This window comes from Melospiza georgiana, chromosome 9 (genome assembly GCF_028018845.1).
Source record: "Melospiza georgiana isolate bMelGeo1 chromosome 9, bMelGeo1.pri, whole genome shotgun sequence".
Classification (NCBI taxonomy): Eukaryota; Metazoa; Chordata; class Aves; order Passeriformes; family Passerellidae; genus Melospiza; species Melospiza georgiana.
The window spans coordinates 19,735,788-19,753,934 of record NC_080438.1 but is presented as its reverse complement, the minus strand read 5'-3'; the positions used below and the strand labels follow the sequence as shown (position 1 = coordinate 19,753,934).

Sequence of the window (18,147 nt, the reverse complement as noted above, 5' to 3'; positions counted from 1 at the left end):
ATGAAAAATATAGTCTCTTATTTACCTTTCCTTAAATTAGGTACTGGAAAAACAATGTAGGTTACTTTAGGAAGAGCTATTGCTTTATTAAAAATGTATTTCTGAAAGGGGCTACAAATCACAATTATAAAAAGGAAAGCACAAAATTCTCCACTGAATAATAACATTTGATAAAAGCTAACTTTTGAAAAGTATATGTTTTATGGTTATCCATCCACGCTACCAAATACACACTGCACCATGAACTAATGATGTGTCTTGTCAAAAAGCAAACAAGCAAGCATCACCCCTTAGGACAAAAACTACATTAGAGACTATTGAGCTCTTTACTTGCTTCATTACGGCGCTGAGTTTCAATCACCCAGGATGGGAATAAAAAGAAGTCAATAGGGCTTTTTTTAAAAACAAAACAAAGTAAAGCAAAACAAAATGAAACAAAACAAATCTAAAACTTGACTGACAGAGGAATATCACTAAGCTAGACCATCTGCATTGCTTATAGCACAGCACACAAAAATAATATGAGCTATTCAATAGACCAGCTGTCAGAAAATGTTTGTAAGGGCATAAGAAATTGTTTTCTTTGGCTGGAGTTTTGTAAAGCTCATAGTTCAAGAGCTTACACCAAAAAAAGCAGTGGAGAGAGAGGGGTGATGTTGTAGGTCTTAACCTAAAATTGTGTTGTCTGGCACATATGAGACCTGTGCAAAATGTATTCATGCTGAAAAACAGTAACAAAATATTTTAGTGTTTAGGTCCAATTTGGAAATTGGCTCATCCAGTTTACCATTTTAGAACAAAACCAAGGAATACAATCATTAACCTTTCAACATAGGGATTCCTCTCCATTCTCTTTATCAGCTTTTTCTGTCACCTTGGTGACTGACACCTACAGTTCCACTGGAGACTGCACCTGAATCCTCTTTGCTGACTTCCATGGCCTCAGCCCTGTGGTCATGAGAGCCTCTGCTTTCGAGCAGGGCAGGTGTGGGGAGGGAGCACAGGGGCTTTAGAGCGGCACCTGGCACTGCCCTGCACCTGCTGCAGGCCCAGAGGGGCTCTGCAATGACATGAGTCTCATTCTGCAGAGTCCATGTCGAGGAACAAATCCCTCCCTTCTTTTTCATCACTCTATTTTCAGAAAGGTGAGGGAAGAACAGGTGGTTTGACCAGCCTCGAGACCACAGTAGGAATCTTACGCATCAAGTCATCATATGAAACAGCAAGCTGCTGAGAGACACTGAAGGACTGTACTAAATCTAAAATAACAAATCAGATCACATACAGTTTGGGGACATTCAGAAAAATAAAGATGAAGGAGTGGCCATTGGCAAAGGAATCTGCCATGCTTTATCAGGATTTGCAAAAGTGGCTGGTCAGCCTTACTCTGCTCTCAGTAGAAGGAATGGTAAAACTATTATTACCAAAGCAAAATCAGCAGGTATTGGTGGAAAGACAGCAGCACACAGGGTAGAGAAGGTAGGTGAACAAAATGGTGCAGTTGAGACTAACCAATTCTCCTCCTGGGGAATTCCTCTTAAAGTGAGAAATTCCTGTTGAGATTATGCCACTCAAGATTAAACTCACTAGGTACAATCCTTATTCCAAGAACTACACTGAACCAAAAAGAGTAAAAAAAATCTGTAGAAAGTAAGTCCAAATTTTGTTCCACTGGTGTTTTTTATACACTTAAGATGCATAGATAATTTTGTGCTTATAAAATGAATCTAGACTGTGTGAATATGGCCATAATGAGAGATTTAAAGAGAATATGAAAACAAGTTCCTTCAGTCTCTCAATTTATTTTTTTGCTCCGGACTCAAAGGTTTAGTCTTTGAAAATTATGATACTTACACTGAAAGTCAGGTGTTAGTTACAAAAATCATACAAATTAACACCTGTTTCTTTCACATAACACCATTTCTAATCTTTATAATTGTGCTGAAAAACTCCTCAGTTTAATCCACATCTGAAGTATACCTCAGAATAATTTTCTTTATCTTACCTATGTCACTTGCATTAGCATCCAGCTGGGCTGTCCTTTTGAAGCTCTGTGACATGAGAAGTGTGGCCTGCTCTGCTGTGTGCAGCAGCTTGGTCAGGCTCCTCCTTTGGTTATCTACAGGCAGAGCTTCCCAGGCTGTAATTTTGTCTTTTTGTAAAAAATTGTTCACAGTGTTGACCAAAACCTGTAAGTAAAACATGTGTTTGAGAAGAGTCCCGTGCTATCTTTGGAATAAGGACAAACCCCACAGCTCCAAGGCCCGATCCACTCACGTTAATGGTGGTGTTCTGCAGGGCTTCACTGTCAGAGACAGGGTCACTCATGGTGTTCCACGGTGAATGGGACAGTGCTTCAACGTATGAAATCACTTCTACAGGTAAAAGGGGTCCCAAAGTATTTTTATTAATTTCTTGCAGCTTCTCCAGAGGTGTTTTTAAATGACTAATCTGAAAAATGCCAGAATTCATATCTCAATGAAACAATTAAAGCAATATTTCTGCACGTGAAAATGAACCCAATAGACTGATTTCTGTTAATTAACATACTGGTTTATAAGACACTTGTGAATAAACACTCCTACCCAATCAACACGTTGACCTATAAATTATTGATATTACACATGTCTAGTTATAACCCTCACAAACAGCCACAATTAAAAAAAAGGTGTGCTACCATTGCACATTTTTTTCCCTGCAGCAACTAAGTTTTATTTATCCTGATGATCTAAAGTGAACTAGTAAATGTTCTGCAAAAAAATTAAATATCAATGATATGATTATTCTGCTTCTGTATTAATCTATTGAATTTTCTTTTAAAATTTAACTGTAGAGGTGGAAACAGATGGGAAGTATTTGTATTTTTTTAGTTGTTTTTTCTCAAATGCAAATTATAAAGCATGTAGTTGAGTGTACTGTACCGCCAATTTCTCCTTCAGTGCTTCAGCTTATAAACTGCTAAATGCACTTACATAAAACAGCTAGTTTAAAATATAGGCAGGAGAGTGTGAGATGAAGGTTAAACTTCCTCATTTCAGTCTCATGGCTGAAAAAGAGAAGAATTCTTATTTCACAATACTGGAATCTAATTAATAAAACACCCAACATCTGATTTTGTATGATCTCCACTCTCTGCTGTTGAACAGCTTTTATGGGGCTTGCTTTGCCTTTGACTGTAACTGAACAGAACTAGAAAACAGGCTAAAAATCTGACAGTTATTTACAAGAAAGTATTTTTAATTATCAATTTAAGTTTAGTTTGAGTATATCTTTTAAAAAAATCTCCCTCTAAGTTTCTGCTGTAACAGTTACCATGTCTTTGCACCCAAGGTATTATATTTGATATGATGCATTACATTGCAGGTAAAGATAAAAACTATGTTAATACTACATATGTATATGCAATAGTAGGTTAATAAAATCCTGTAAAATAATATCTTTTTGAATCCAGTAACTGAATCAAATTGCTTAATATCAAATGCAAACATATACAATTGCTTTTAATTTATTTATGCTTATGCTTCATTTATTCTTTAAAATTAGACAATACTGTAGCTGTAGAATAATGGATAGTGCATTCATTAATGTATTTTTAATTAGCTTCAGGAATCACTGTTTCTGGTGAAAAAAAGAAATTTTCTGGTGAAAAATACTCTGGCCACAGAGTATTTGAGTATTTATTTGTTTTTATAAATCCTGTATCACTTTACACACTTGTCTTTGAGGAGTAAATAAAGCAGCATACCAAGATGCTATGGCTCCCTTTTCTATTTAGTCACTTGTTGACATTACTTTTGTAAGCTATCTTGCCTTCCTTCTGAACAAGCAAATAATTGCACATCAGTAAATGCAGCAGTGTGTAACTCCAGAAATTACAGAAACAGCTGAGTGATTACCACACTTCTGAATTTTTCATGCATCATGACTCACTTTGCTGGAAAGAGAACACGCAGATTCCCAGCAAGTTATTATCATGAGTAGAACATACAACCCAGTTCAAATAATTTGAAATTATTAAAAAGCCTTCTGTCAACATGCTTAAGTTCAATTGTATGCTTCAAGCCTTTGTTAAAAACTGTTTAAGAACTATTATAATTGAAACAGCAGTTTCAAATAGAAACAATTAAAGGATTTGAAAATTAATCTACAAACCAGTGCTACTTACCCTGGCTAAAGTTCTATTAATATGTTCAGCTATACAGTCTTTGAATAACTCACACTTGGCCCTTGGATTTTCTGTAAAAACAAAAAGGGAAACTAATTATACATTGCAGTTTAATCAATATTCAATACATAATAATTGCAAAAGCTCTTGTCTAGGTCATTCCCCACACCACCAGCATTCTGAATTTATGCACATAAAACACAGCATTCCATTCTCAAACACAATTACAAAGACTTTATCTCGGCCAAAATTATAGCATTGGGTTGGAATGAGCTCTTATATTCAGGTGGAGAATTTGGTCCCTTTTATGGGACTTCCACAGGTGGGGCAGAGAGAGCTCAAATTTCCAGAGAGCAGTACAGATCTGACAGCTCTGAGGAGGTAGCCATTATTTCAGATGGATCTCATCACACTGTTTAGCAAAAATACATTTACAAAATTATTCCATTCTCAGGAATTGTAGATGCCACAGCCTTGCCTCTTTTTCATGTCTTGCTGATTAATCTAACTGAAGATAAATAGGCACTGGTGGGTTTCCCAGAAGATGTATCTCTATAATAACACATAAACCTTTATAATATCATGTACCTTGGCAGGAAGTGCCATCATTTGGCTTAAACTGCAATTTTCCTGTGGATGGTTGATAACCTTCCTTACAGGAGCAGCTAAACCCTCCATCCACATTTTCACATTTTGCATGATCTCCACAGGCAAGGCTTGCTTCATTGCTGCACTCATCTACATCTGCAAATATTGTGAGAAATTGAATTTTTATTAAGTATGTACAGAATAACACCTTGCTGCTTTGTTGATAATAGCCCTGCACACTACAAGCAGTTTCATAATAAAATTTCATGTAATAAAAAAAAAGCAACAACTAAACCCACAATCTCAATGGCAAAGCCCCTGCCAATTATAATACTTAGGGATTAGAAGGATAAATCATAATTGATCATATTTTTATACCACCACTTTTATTGCTCTATAATACTACACTGCTCGTGTTTTAAAACCATATTAATTCTATCATAACAAAATGGTTGGCATGATGCAAATCATCTGAAATCCATTTTTCAGAGATTAGACTAAATAGATTTTCTCTGCTCAGTTAGAAAAAGAAAAAGACCCTGCAGACTTGTCTTTTAAGTTGCAGCTTTAAAAAGACAGTGCAAAAGCTCACTCTGTCCGTCTTGTTAATCTAAGAATTAAACTCTGTGCCCTTTAAAGTGCTTGACGTATCCTTTTCTATTTTTTTTAATCCACATTTAAATTACATTTGCCTAAAATGCCTTTTTTGCTTCTAAATAAATTGCCATTAGGTAGACAAGTTCAGTAACTGGGTGGGGCATAGTCCAAGACTAAAACCAGTGAATTCCAGTAAGGGAATCCATGAATTGATCAGTTTGGGAGAGCTGGGTACTAAATCCCTGGCTGGAGGAGTGATTATTTTGCATTATTTGGCTGGCTAAGGATAAAGATCAAATAACTCAATGGAGAAAGCAAACTGGGAACTACACCAAATAATTCTGGAGAATGAAGTAATGGACTGTGAAGGGCTGGGCTGGAAAGGAGAAAAACATGAGGAGCTTTGGGACAGGTATATCTGAAAAATGAAGTGGTACATGAGTGGGTTTAAGTAACAGCTGAAGAAAAGGGAAGGCAGTGCAGGGCATGGAGGAGAGAGGATGGCAGCTCCAGTCAAAAACTGGAATGATGCTTAGTTTTGGGAAGAAATTGGTGAAAAAAGAGAAGTGGTTAATTGATCAGTGGAAAAGAAGAGCTATGTGAATTGATAGGCAGCCTCTGCTGAGTCAGAGGGCATGTTAAAAACAGACAAGCAGAAAGCAGATTATGGGGGTGGCTGGAAATCCACTATTAGCATATAGAAACTAGATTCACACTCTGCTTTTGATGCAAGAATCTTGGTGGGTTTCAAAATGGAGCATGAAATGAAGCAACAATACATGTGAAATAATATTATTGAAAAATGGAAAGATAAACTGCAAGCATATGGATATATAGAGGGAATGCAAAAAAAAATACATGAAGAATACTTGAGGGTCATCTGTCTATTGGGACTGAGGTCTCCCTGGAATTTAAGATTGAAGTCCCACCTTACTTTCATATATCTCTTTTTCCCAATGAGCCAATGCTCTGATTTGAACCTGATATGCTGTGTTTGAGCCTGAAGCTCAGAAGCTTCAGGAAAAGCCATTCAGGCTCCTGCACAGACAGGAAGGAGATGTGGCACTGGAGATGCATTTGCCCTCCCCAGCACAGCCACCACTGCCCTGCAGGGAGAGCCACCAAGAAAACTCTGTGTTTAAATGGCTTGGTGCCAGCATGGAAGTTTAAAGCAGGAAGTTAAATGATGATTTTCTGCATTAGGGCAATAGGTTATTTCCATATTTAATGTCCCAAACTGCTAATGCTTCTCTTTAAGGAGCTGAGTTTTGCATTATGAGCATTTGTATGGTTTCTGTGACCTAAGTATTCATAGCTATGGAGCTAACCACATTATACATGAACCAATCTGGCAAAAGGGAAGGAAAAAAGCATGATGTAGTGCTACACACAGGATACCTCGTAATTAAATGCTGTCATTTAAAGACACAAGGCTAAAGTTCTTACTCTTGGCATTTAAATAACCTCTCACATCAGTAAATTATAAAGCTCTGCTTGAAACAAGTGAGCGTCTGTCAGTGCCTTGTTGTGTGGCTCTGTAAGACTGAGAGATTTTGAATGAAGTGGCAGGGGTGAAAATCACGACAAAGCCAGTTTGTCTAACTTGGAAACACCACCACCCTCAAACCAAAGATTTCTTGGGCCTTGTCAGCTGCATGGAGGGCATGTGCATCTGAACAAGCCATTCATCATGTAATGCAGTGCTAAAACACCAGCAGCTGACAACAATCTTTGCCAAAACTTACAGTAAAAGGGTAATATTTGAATGCATTTCAGAACACTAAGGATCAGGTTTCCGTACGATTTACTGATACAAATGTTTCAAAATTGTCATGACACTTTTATAAACTTTTAGATCAGTAAACAATTGATTTGTTATTATTGGGCAGTCATGCAATTTCTTTTTGTAATTATAGAAGATATAAAGTGTAATGGAGATTTTAATGAGAAGAGAGGATTATCAAAAAAAACCCAGAAATTCAAGTATTTTGGCATATCTCTGGCAACAGGACTGCTATTTAAAGTCTGATAGAGACACCCTGTTGAGTATATGCAAATAGATTTTCTGCAGTTGAGTTGTCCATATGGAATGGGTCCATATCATGCCTATTTAATTTACTGTTTTCAGAAGAAAGAACAACTCCTGGATGACAAAATTAAAAGGCAATATGCCTGAACTTGCAAGGTACTAATCAGCTTCGTATCCCTTTTAAATCAATGAGATTGTCAGGAGCAGCCAACAGTTTGTGACAGTTGCAAGAATGCAGCTTTCAAGTTCCTGCTTTGAAATGCTGCGCACAGTAGCTGTAGGCTTTTGTTTCTTTATAGTTTGTAGTTATGCCTTTTTAACCAAATATGCAATTGTTGGACCACACATGGACAACAGCTTGTCAGTGCTTTCAGCAATACAATTTTAGAGGAGCTTTGGGGTGAGGATCCCAAACTCTCCTCCTTGCTGTGCTGTGGGAGCAGGAGTGGGCTGCCAAGGCTGCGTGAGCAGTCTTCACAGACAGCATTCCTGAGCAAAGGTTGAAGAACAACAGCTTTTTAAACAGAAGAGCACTTGCCACAGGTCTGTGAAAGGCGCTGGCCTTTCAGTAAATATTCAAAACAAATCCTGCAGCTGAACTTTGAAGCTTTTATAATAGCTGCGATCAGAAAAATAATATCACCAACACCACTTAGGCTAGCGTGAAAATAGATTTATAACCTTTTATTTTATTTCTTTGCTTTGTCACTCCTCATCTATTGCAGCAGGCAAGGAAATTCCAATTAAATTAAAAGTACGGAGAACAGTTATTATGTTCAGTGCTGCCAATTACAGGATTGTACCTACATCGCTTTGATTCCTCACCAGCCAGTCAAGACAGCTTGATGTCTACATTATACCTTCTGCTTATTAGTAGCTTGCAAGTGATTGAAAACTCCAATTGCAAAGGACTGGATGTTCCCTCCCCGTGTCTCCACACTGTGGAAGGCAGCAGCACGCACAAAGTAGAAATGTAAAAGGCTATGAATGGCAAAGGTAAAAGAAAAGTTAGCAACGCGGCCCAACGCCAGATTCCATCCACTGTACAGCTCCCTTGTCACAGCAAAGGATGGGATGGAGAATGGGTGCCTTCCCAGTGCTCTCAGAAATACCTGAAGGGAGCTAATAGCATGTTCCCAGAAAAAGCAGAGTGGCGTGGATGTCACTTTCATTTCACAGATGGCCATTTTCATGTTTTTACTCTGTTGACTGGGGTGAAAAAAGTAGGTTTCTATTTCACTTTTTTATCTGCAGCTGAACATTCAATAAATTGTGAAGTCTAAGGAAAAGTATGGCTTTTGCACAAATCAAAAAATAGATTTTAATAGCTCACTTTCAGGACAGCAGAAAAATGTCTTCAGAAATGTCACATCTCTGCATTCTTATTTTTTTCTTCTCCATTTCCTTTATTCTTTTCTTCTCCTCTCTTTCCCTTCCTACTGCCCGGTTTTTCCTCTATCTGTATCTTTCTTTGTCATCTCTTCAGCAATTTTACCTGATAACATGGGTGAAATACTTCTGACCCTCAACTCAAAACCCAGCATTCTGGCTGGATTAAGGGTGAACCAACATTTCTCAAAGCATTTTTGCCAAGATTTCTTTTGATCTAAGACCTTGGGGAACATTATCACTTTTTACTTGGGAGCTCATTGTGGCTTCCAAAGAGGGAACACAGAGGTATTTTCATGGACTTGGAAAGTGACTTGGACACACAAGGTTTTGTGCCACGCTTGCACTACTGGAAGCTCAGGTAGGTTTGAGGGCATAAACAAATAGGATTCATAATGGCATACTCTCCAAAATTCAAACACTAGTTTTAAAGTTACTGTCATGTACTTATATACATATATTAAAAAGAAGATTTAAGACTTTGCAGAATCTAAAAATATATTGTGGAGCCCCAAAAGCTTGTGTAGGATGGATACCTGGTATTTCTGTTCTGTGATTTGTACTAAATAACTTGCACTCTATTTAGAATGAAATGTTGATATTTGCTTCAGCTGTCACCCTGAATACACAAATGTCAGCTTCTTGTGTGCAAATCATATCTGCTACCTGTAGCAGCAGAACCATTGGGTACAAAATATCCTATTATGATTTCCCTGATGGATAAGGAAAAAAATTAATTGTGGATCAAAAGGTTGTGTTTAGGACTCACATCTTGGTAAAGTAATTTGTACAGTTGTTTAATGAAAAAAGGTGCCCACAGGTAATATTTTTTTTTCATTTCAGTGTGCATTTTAAAAGCTCTTGGCTCCTCCATGTGGATTTTCAAAAAGAAGAAGTATTCTAGTAGAGGATAAAAAGAAGATCAATCTGCCCAGTAAAGAGGGGAAAAAGGGAAGAAACTATCAAGCTAAGGGTAAGAAGTTAAAGTGATATAAAGACAGTCTGAGAAATAAGTTTGAAGACAAACTCCCAAAGCTGAGGAAATATCATAATGTAAAAATCAAAACCTGGAGCAGAAATGGTGAGAATATTTACAGCTCAGTGTGCTAACTGTCTCCATCCCAGCTAATTTAAGAATGATTCATAGCAGCTGGATAAAGCAGAGCACTTTTAGATGGATGTGAGCAATGGGCAAGAAATGTCGATTAGATCACTTTCTGGCTTAATATGCAACCACTCTGCTGATATTAAGAGCGGTGAGAAGAGAGGTTGTCAGCACTCACAAGCTCACAGGAGACATACCTAGAATGAGACACAGTCAGCATAAAGGTGTAAAGGGCAATAGATTTATTTCTCATTTTCCCATTCCCTGAGGACTTTTGCAACATACAGAGAAAATTACCAGGAGTTTGAAAAAGAGAAATAGTTGCAGTTCTTCCATTCAGAGGAAATCCTAAAGGATTGCATGGTTGTTCAGAAATAACATTTTTCCAGAGAACTTTTCCTCCCCTGTAATCTTGAACATGTTCCATACAACTGCTACAGAACCAGAGGCTAATGAAGGGCACAGGAGGTAGGATAACCACTGATCTGGCTTGTTTCTTTTGATTAGACTTGAAAAATAACAAAAGTATCCTGAACAAGTTTCCAAATAAAAGATATTTGAAGTATATTAGTTCAAACTTATAGAGAAATTTGTTGATCCAGATCTGAATGCAGAATATTTTGTCACTTTTTCTCCTGAGAATGTGATCACTTTGCTCACACATCAGTGAAACAGTGGCATAAATGGGTGAATTGGTGATTTCTGTGTAGCCTTAACTATATATTTATTGTGTAAATCTGTGACATGTGGATTTAAATATATTGCAAACAGAGTTAAGATGCAAGTGTCACTGAAAGCAATGGCAGATGCTCTGTTGTCAGGGAGAAGTGTGTGCCTGAACTGGAATATTAAGCAAGCCTGTTCCAGTCCAAAATGTGGGAATTTTATACACAAATTCCAAACTTCACAATATGAGAGCATTTTGCTATATTTCTATAATTAAGAGAAGCAGTAAGAGAAGAGTGACAATGTAAAGCTCTGTGGCAGACAGTAATAACTTACCCACGCAGGAGGTTCCATCATTAGGAACAAAAATTTGTTGACCATTGCTGGGTTTGAAACCAGACATACATGTGCAGTAATAACTTCCCTCTGTGTTTGTGCAATTGGCATGCTCTCCACAAGGCTGAGTAGCATTTTCACACTCATTATCATCTGCAAGACAAATTATGGAAAAATATATTTACATTTGATGATTGAAGAAAGCAGTTTTCTATAAGCTTAATTTGGCTCTGGTATTTCACTTGCATAAATCTTGAATGCTGAGCTGGCAGTCTTGGTATTTGTCTATAGAGTTTTCCCATTGCCAAGGAAGTAATCGGGTGTTCAGCAGCACTCATCTGCCCTCATCCTGTGTGAATCAACAAGTGAGAGATCAGTGGGATGCTGAAATGAATGGTTTAATTGGATATACACTTGGAATAGAGGACTGAGACGAGTCTGTGTTCTGCCATGGCTGTAATTGATAATATTTTTTTTCCTATCCAAAAATCTACAGGTAGAAGCTCACTCTGAGGATGTGTCTGGGAATTCTGAATTATAAAAAACAGAGGTCAAAAGGCTATAAAGAAATCACCCCTTAATTCTCTGACATCAAAGCAAAACCTCTATAGCTAAATGCACATTTTTTATGGCCTGTTTTAAAACACCTTCTGTGGTATCTCTCAGCATTACTGTAAAAACAGACTTACAAATTCATCCTGCTGACTGGCCTGAGTCTTCAAGTATATTGTTTTTTCTTAGTTATCCCAAAGGTCTCAACAAAGAGATCAGCAAGATTCATGTCTTGAGCCTTTCCTCCTAGCAATTGCTCTGCAAGTCATAATTTTTGTACCTGAAAATTCACATGAACAATTTTACTGGGCTAACCCCAGGCCTCCAATGACACAGTGAAAAGGAGTGATATACACAAGTCTGAGACTGTCATTATGAGCATGGGGATCCAGCAATCTTAATGAAAGGTCAAACAAAATCATGAACTCATGCTTTGAACTCCATAGTTGATCTCCTGCAATGACTCAATAAAACCATTTCCTATCCAAAATCTTCCAAGGTTTCTGTTTTCTATTGAATAATTTTCAGACCAAATTTGAAAAAAATTTCAAAAGTTTTCTTTTTCAGGCCACTACTTATCAAACTGAGAAAAACACTCACAATACTGATAAATCCATCTTCCCAGTAGCCCATTTTTTTGAAGTATCCCAAAACTCTGAAACAAAAAATCAATGAAAGTCTCCCAAAGAAGGTGGCACTCTTGAGTGGAATTCTCTATTTTCTACATAATGAGAAAGGACTTTCTGAAATGTACTGGGATTTTGTTCCTGTTCTCAAGCAAAAGGTACTCACAACATGATGAATGACAGGAAAGAATTCTAACAGGGAGAGAAATAACAATTTATTGCAGAAGAAAAATGATTTAGGAGCATGACAGGGAGAAGAAATATGATTTCAGAAAAGACACCCAAGGATGAGCTTTGGAAAGGTGTTCCTGCTTCCTGATGGTCAGTGTTCTCATAAGCTGTTTACAGAGATAGGATGCAGATAAGGAAAGTGGCACGCAAGCTGGGGCAGTGACAAGATTAAAGTACAGCAAGAGCCACAAAGCCTTGCAGGAATACATTTCTGGAATAAAACTTCATCACGACCCCCAGCATAACTCAAACAGGAAACATTTTGATATTTGAAGTCTGACATGATTTTCAATGTGACTCAGTTGACTCAGACATGCAAATATCATTTCAGAGCTGCAGTTTTCCTCAGGGGAATTTGGGTCAACAGTATCAAATGGATTATGCTCATTAAAACTAAAATGTAATGTAATTTAATGAGGAATCCAAGTATAAAAGCACCGTGCCAACACACTTCAACAATATTTATTCCACAGCCTTGGTATTCATGAGAATACAGCAGAGGATGTGTATCATTTGGATCTTAAGAATGCCAAAATAAAACCTAATTAGTATAAGTGGAATTATGATAGGGAGAAAAAAGTGTGATGTTGATCCCAGTTCAAAAAAAAAGCATGAGAATATGAAAAAAAATCTGGTTTGTCATGTAGCATTGCAGAGACCAGGTCCCAGAAAACTTTGCAACCTTAATTACAGGGTCCACTTCTAATGTATTTTGTGTATGTCTGACTCCTTTGCATCCCAAATTTGCCTAGCATTTAGTGACAACAAAAAAAGAGTGGAATACTCTATTACAGTTAGTTGTAAAATTAATTTGGTCTTGGGAAAATATTACAGATTCTATAAAAGTGTATGTGTTGACTTTGGAAAGCTCATGGGATTGTAGTCTTGGAAAATGAGAAGTAGAAGGTCGCTGATAGTGGCAGGACTAGATTTAAAGTAGAGGCATAACAGAGCTAAGGAGTCTAAAGGCTACATGCAAGAACATTTATTTTTGATTTTTTTTCTAGGACTTCAACAGCAGTCCTTGATATCCAGCAATATTGCCTTTTTTCGGTGGTCCAAAGGATTTATAAGCAATATTAAAGTGACTCATACAGTGGTTATCAACAAATTCACTAGAATTATATCTAAATAACTTCACTGGATTATTGGTGTTTTTCCTCAATATTTATGATGTCTGCAAGGGATTTAATGGTGACTGTATGGCCTTGGTAAGCTTTCTTATTGAGAGATCTTTCAGATAATTACAGGAACATTTTGAACATTGAAGAACAGCAGTAACTTACATTGCAAACCCAAGAATGAATATTTTAAAGAGTTAAATTCACACGGAGCTTTCATTTCACTATTCCCATGGTCTAAAGTAATACTGACCAGACTGTGCAGGGCGATAATTTACTGGACCACATCCTGCTTGCATTGAAATTAATGACGTAAAAGTTACTGATGGAAGTAGGCTATGGAAAACTACTAGGTTAATGAGGAAGGCAAGAGAAGAAGTTTGAAAAAAACAGAAAGGATTTTCTTATACAGCCTATCAAAACATTCCTTTTTACACAAAATATTCTACAAGATAAAAAATGATGGCAAAAATAATATCGAGTTCTCTGTGTAAACAACCTGAATTTTTTATTCAGAAAGCACTCCAACGAGGACCCAGGGGCTTAAAGTAATATTCCAAATTTTACATGATTTATAATGTCATTGGATTTGTGATTTAAAAGATGTCAGGAAAAAACAATGGGATTTATAGATGAAAAAAAATATTTTCCTAACAAAATTTCCTGCCTATGCAGAAAGGATACTTTAAGTGACAGCACTCATAGAGTCCACCTGCTTTGTTGCTACCTAATTTAATTACAGCACCTGCATTTAATGCTGCACAGCTACTCACCGAACACTGCAGGCAGTATTTCGGGAATATACATTGCTTTAAAGATTTTTTGTCTCCAGTAAATTATGAAAAATTTGGAGACTTTAGAGGCACGACCAGCCAAATGACAAGGTTAATTATCATGGCTAAATGGTAATGTTACATTCAAGTCTGTTAGATACAGAAGGCATTTCCTGAATAGCTGCGCTCTCTTGAGAAATGAAGGTGGGGCCATGGAGCTGGTTGTTGGGATTGGTTGGTTTTTTTAGGTTGCTTTCCATTTTTGGCTAGTTATTTTTTTACATGGCAGTTCTATGATTTGGATTGCTCTAAAATCTCATCATTACCAATCAAAATGTAAAGAAGGTTATACATAATTTCCAAGGGAATTTGTGTTGAGTAACTCAAAGATATGTGGGAGATATGGCAACATGTACCTGAATACTGGTAGGATGTTTCCATGCTAGAGTTGTATAATAAAATCCATTTTCCATTTTTACCTTAAAATTACAGCGAGCATGTATTTTGCTGTACATAAATGTCATAGTTAGATAGAATCAACTACTCTTATAGCAATCAATGTAATATAATCACATCTCTACTAGTCTCTTGAGAATGTATTATGGATTTTTAAAAGCAAAAAAAAAAGAAAAAAATATGAAAAACTGATATACCCCTCTAGAGCTCCATTTTGATCTGAGCTAGTGATTCTGTTATCAAACACTTGTGCTCATTAATATGAGTACATTTTTGCATAGAGAGCATTAAATTATTTTACAAACTTTAAAACATACCAATACAAAAAGGAAGAATGATTTGTGGATTTTAGGGGCATGATGCATTTGGAAGCTAGAGGAATCTGATAAGATTCTAGGAGGAGATAAACAAACCTGGAACATTTCCTTTGTTGTATTCTATGTCCCTTTTAAAGTGAAAGATTTTCCATGTCATATATGGTAAATATATGGTATTTTAATAATGCATGGTTATGAAATTATAACCTACAATTGGAAAGCAGCTACAAAAGTACATAATTTGCTTTTTTTTTGTGACAAGCATTGGAAAATTCTTTGAGTTATCAATTCTGGTGAGATGATTTTTGTAATACTGCTTGTGTATTTACATGAAAAATATCATGAGGAAAAATCTTTAGGTAATGGATTTATCAAACAGCTATGAAAGATTTTCATTGCACTGGGCACATCTCTGTGATAGACTTTTTGATGATATGATGACATATAATATGAAGAGTTAGTTGTGGGGTGAAACTTGTCATATTGATTCACAATCACACAGAAGTTTTTCTTGTTTTACTTTATATAAATTTCTAAATAAATTGTTCCTCCGTTCAAGTAACAAACAAGGCGGAAATCCAAAGTTATACAGAATGATTTGTGCATTTACAGTCCTCCCCAATCCATGCAAAACGAGATTTTTGTAGAAATGAAGAGAATATTAAAGACACCTGACCAGAGCTTGAGTTTGTTAACCTGAACCTCACTGGAACAAGCATAGGCCTTGTGCTTGATTTTCAGTGAGTGATTTTCAGTGCTGTGATTTTCAGGAGTTTAGTGAAGCCTGATGTTACTGTGGACTACAAGCAGCTCTTACACCACGATATGTGCGCCTTCAATTTAGTGCGTTCCCACGTGACATAAAGTTGATGCAATTAAAGCATCAACAATTAATTTTCCCCTAATCCACGCAAACCTATCTGTGGAAAGCAAGGCTGGAGGCCTCTGGGGCACACCCATCTATCAGGATGGACCCAGTATCTCCGGGACACAGCAGTGTGAGCGCTGGACAGCAGTGGGGAGGAAGGAAATGCAGCCGGGCTGGCTGGGGAATTCATTGATGCATTGCATCCGCTGCTTTCTGACAGCAGCCTCTGCTGCCAGAGCTGCTGTGGAGCCCCTGGGGGAAAGGAAAACTACCCTTCCCTAGTGTAACCCTCGTGGGAGAACAGGGCTTGAAGTGCCTCACTTAACCCCTCAAAAGCAAGGAAATGAAAGGCTTCCTGTAAAGCAAATTCCAGTGCTGCTCCCCCCGCTGTGCTCAGCCTGTCTGGAGGTCTCAGAACAGTGGGTGATTTTACATACATTACTCCTGTGCTGCAGGACTGCATCTACTGCCATCAAAGCCCGAGTTAAGAACAGCAATACCATTAGCAACCTTGCCTTTCCTTTCTTGTGATTTGTATCCATTAATGGCAATTTAACACAATTTGTTTATGATTCTCCAAAGATTCGGCATTCGAGCTTGGTCTAAATCAGCATGAAAGAGCAGATGCTTAGAATAACCACTAGAGACTGTAGAAACTGGGCTGGAAATCTCATTTAAATATGAATTGCTTTCATAATGGGCCTGATTCATCTTTGTCCTACACCTGGGCAGGGAAGCATGCAGTTGCTGCATAGGAAATCTTACTGCTGCAAGCTCTGCCTTGTTAAGATTTCACATCTCCTTGCCACCTTCAAGAGCTTTTCACAATGCCTTCTTGGGATGTTTTTGTAACTTTTTGGGAGTTTTAAAGCAGTTTTGACTTGGTGGCTCTAAAACTAGCTCCTATAAGGTCTTAGTGCTACAAACAAATATTTTCTCTCACACAGGCTATGAGTTTATGAAGGGATAATTTCAGATCAGCAGTTCTTTCATGTCTGGATGAACTAAAGGGCCTCACATCAGAAAATTCCCTTAGTCCCAATTTAAGGAACAGGATAGAACAGTCTAAGAGAGGGAGGACAGGTTCCTACATATTAAAGTCACACTCAGGTTGAGTTTCAGAGAATGGACAAGGTTTGGAGGGTTTAGTATATTATCTAAACTGTTTCCCTCATCTCTTGCTGATATTTCCAGACATTATAAATTAAACACGAACAGCATTTATTATCAGGTAAATGCTAGAGATTAAATTGTCATTTTGTTTAGCCACACAGAACGTCCTGTCTTTTGAACACTTGTGAAATACCAGAAAAAAGAAATAATTTGTGATCACTCCTATGTGAAGAATGGGGTATATATCATTAAAGGTACTAATCCTTGAGCGGAAACAAACCATTTATCCAGAGAGGCATCTGCAAGAATTTGAGAACAAAAAGGAACAAGGTGCTTAAACTAGTGAAACAGAAGTAAAAGGGGGATTAAATAATTGAAGGAGGGAATAAATATTGAGTTGTCCTGTCACAGTTTTCCCAACCACTTCCTCCCCTTCACCTCTGGAGAGCAGAGGCCCACATGGAGTGTATCAACATCACTCTCCCAGAAGAGACCTCATTGCTGTACTGACCAACAGAGAGTCAGCAAGAAACTTCAGAGCTGCAAGTGCAGAGCATCGGCTTGGGCATCCAAACCACAAATTAGTTATTTATTGTCTGACTGACGCCCCTTCCCTGACTGGGTCGTGAGGGTAAGGCCTGGGAGTGCTGCGAGGATTTTCTCCTGCAGGCAAAGCTTGGAGCTGGTCAGGCATCCCCTGTTGGGGAGAGCAGGGTCTCAGCAGCCTGTCAGGGTGTGGGTGTTGAGCACAGCCCAAGGGGCAGCCCAGGCACAAGGGACAAGGAGCTGACACTCACTCGTCAGGGTAGCAGAGCACGACCTCCTTGTATCTGGGGTACTCCAGGATCCCCTGCTGTCTTTCTCCCAAGAACACAGCATTAATTTACCAGCAAGGAGCTGGTCTGATGAGCTGTTAAAATGCAATGCTAAAGAAGGGGAGAGATTGTAGCAGAGTAATGTCAGACACAGTACAGTGTGGAAAAGTCCCTGAACAGGCTGGAGTTCCAAGGCTGGTTTTTGAGGTGAGAAGTTGTGACTGGGTGAATTATTTGGAAAACTGGTTAATAGATACCAAAGAGGAATGGATAAAAAATAATCCTAATTCCAGTTCCAGTCACATGCAGCTCCTGGTTGGTTATATTGTGAACTCAAACAACAAATGTTCCCATCAGACAGGATGTGAATAAGTGAGATGTCACTCAAATCCAAACATTT

General features: G+C 37.8%; 1 protein-coding gene across 1 annotated transcript in view; it reads right to left on the bottom strand.

The window, feature by feature from the left end:
* ADGRL4 (adhesion G protein-coupled receptor L4) overlaps positions 1 to 18,147 on the bottom strand; it is a 72,897-nt gene that overhangs the window by 24,586 nt on the left and 30,164 nt on the right. The window contains exons 3-7 of the mRNA XM_058030075.1: positions 10,876 to 11,028; positions 4,754 to 4,909; positions 4,166 to 4,236; positions 2,278 to 2,451; positions 2,006 to 2,189 (exon numbers count right to left, since the gene is read on the bottom strand). Coding sequence (XP_057886058.1) covers positions 2,006 to 2,189; positions 2,278 to 2,451; positions 4,166 to 4,236; positions 4,754 to 4,909; positions 10,876 to 11,028 — 738 coding nt within the window. The remainder of the gene's footprint in view (positions 1 to 2,005; positions 2,190 to 2,277; positions 2,452 to 4,165; positions 4,237 to 4,753; positions 4,910 to 10,875; positions 11,029 to 18,147) is intronic.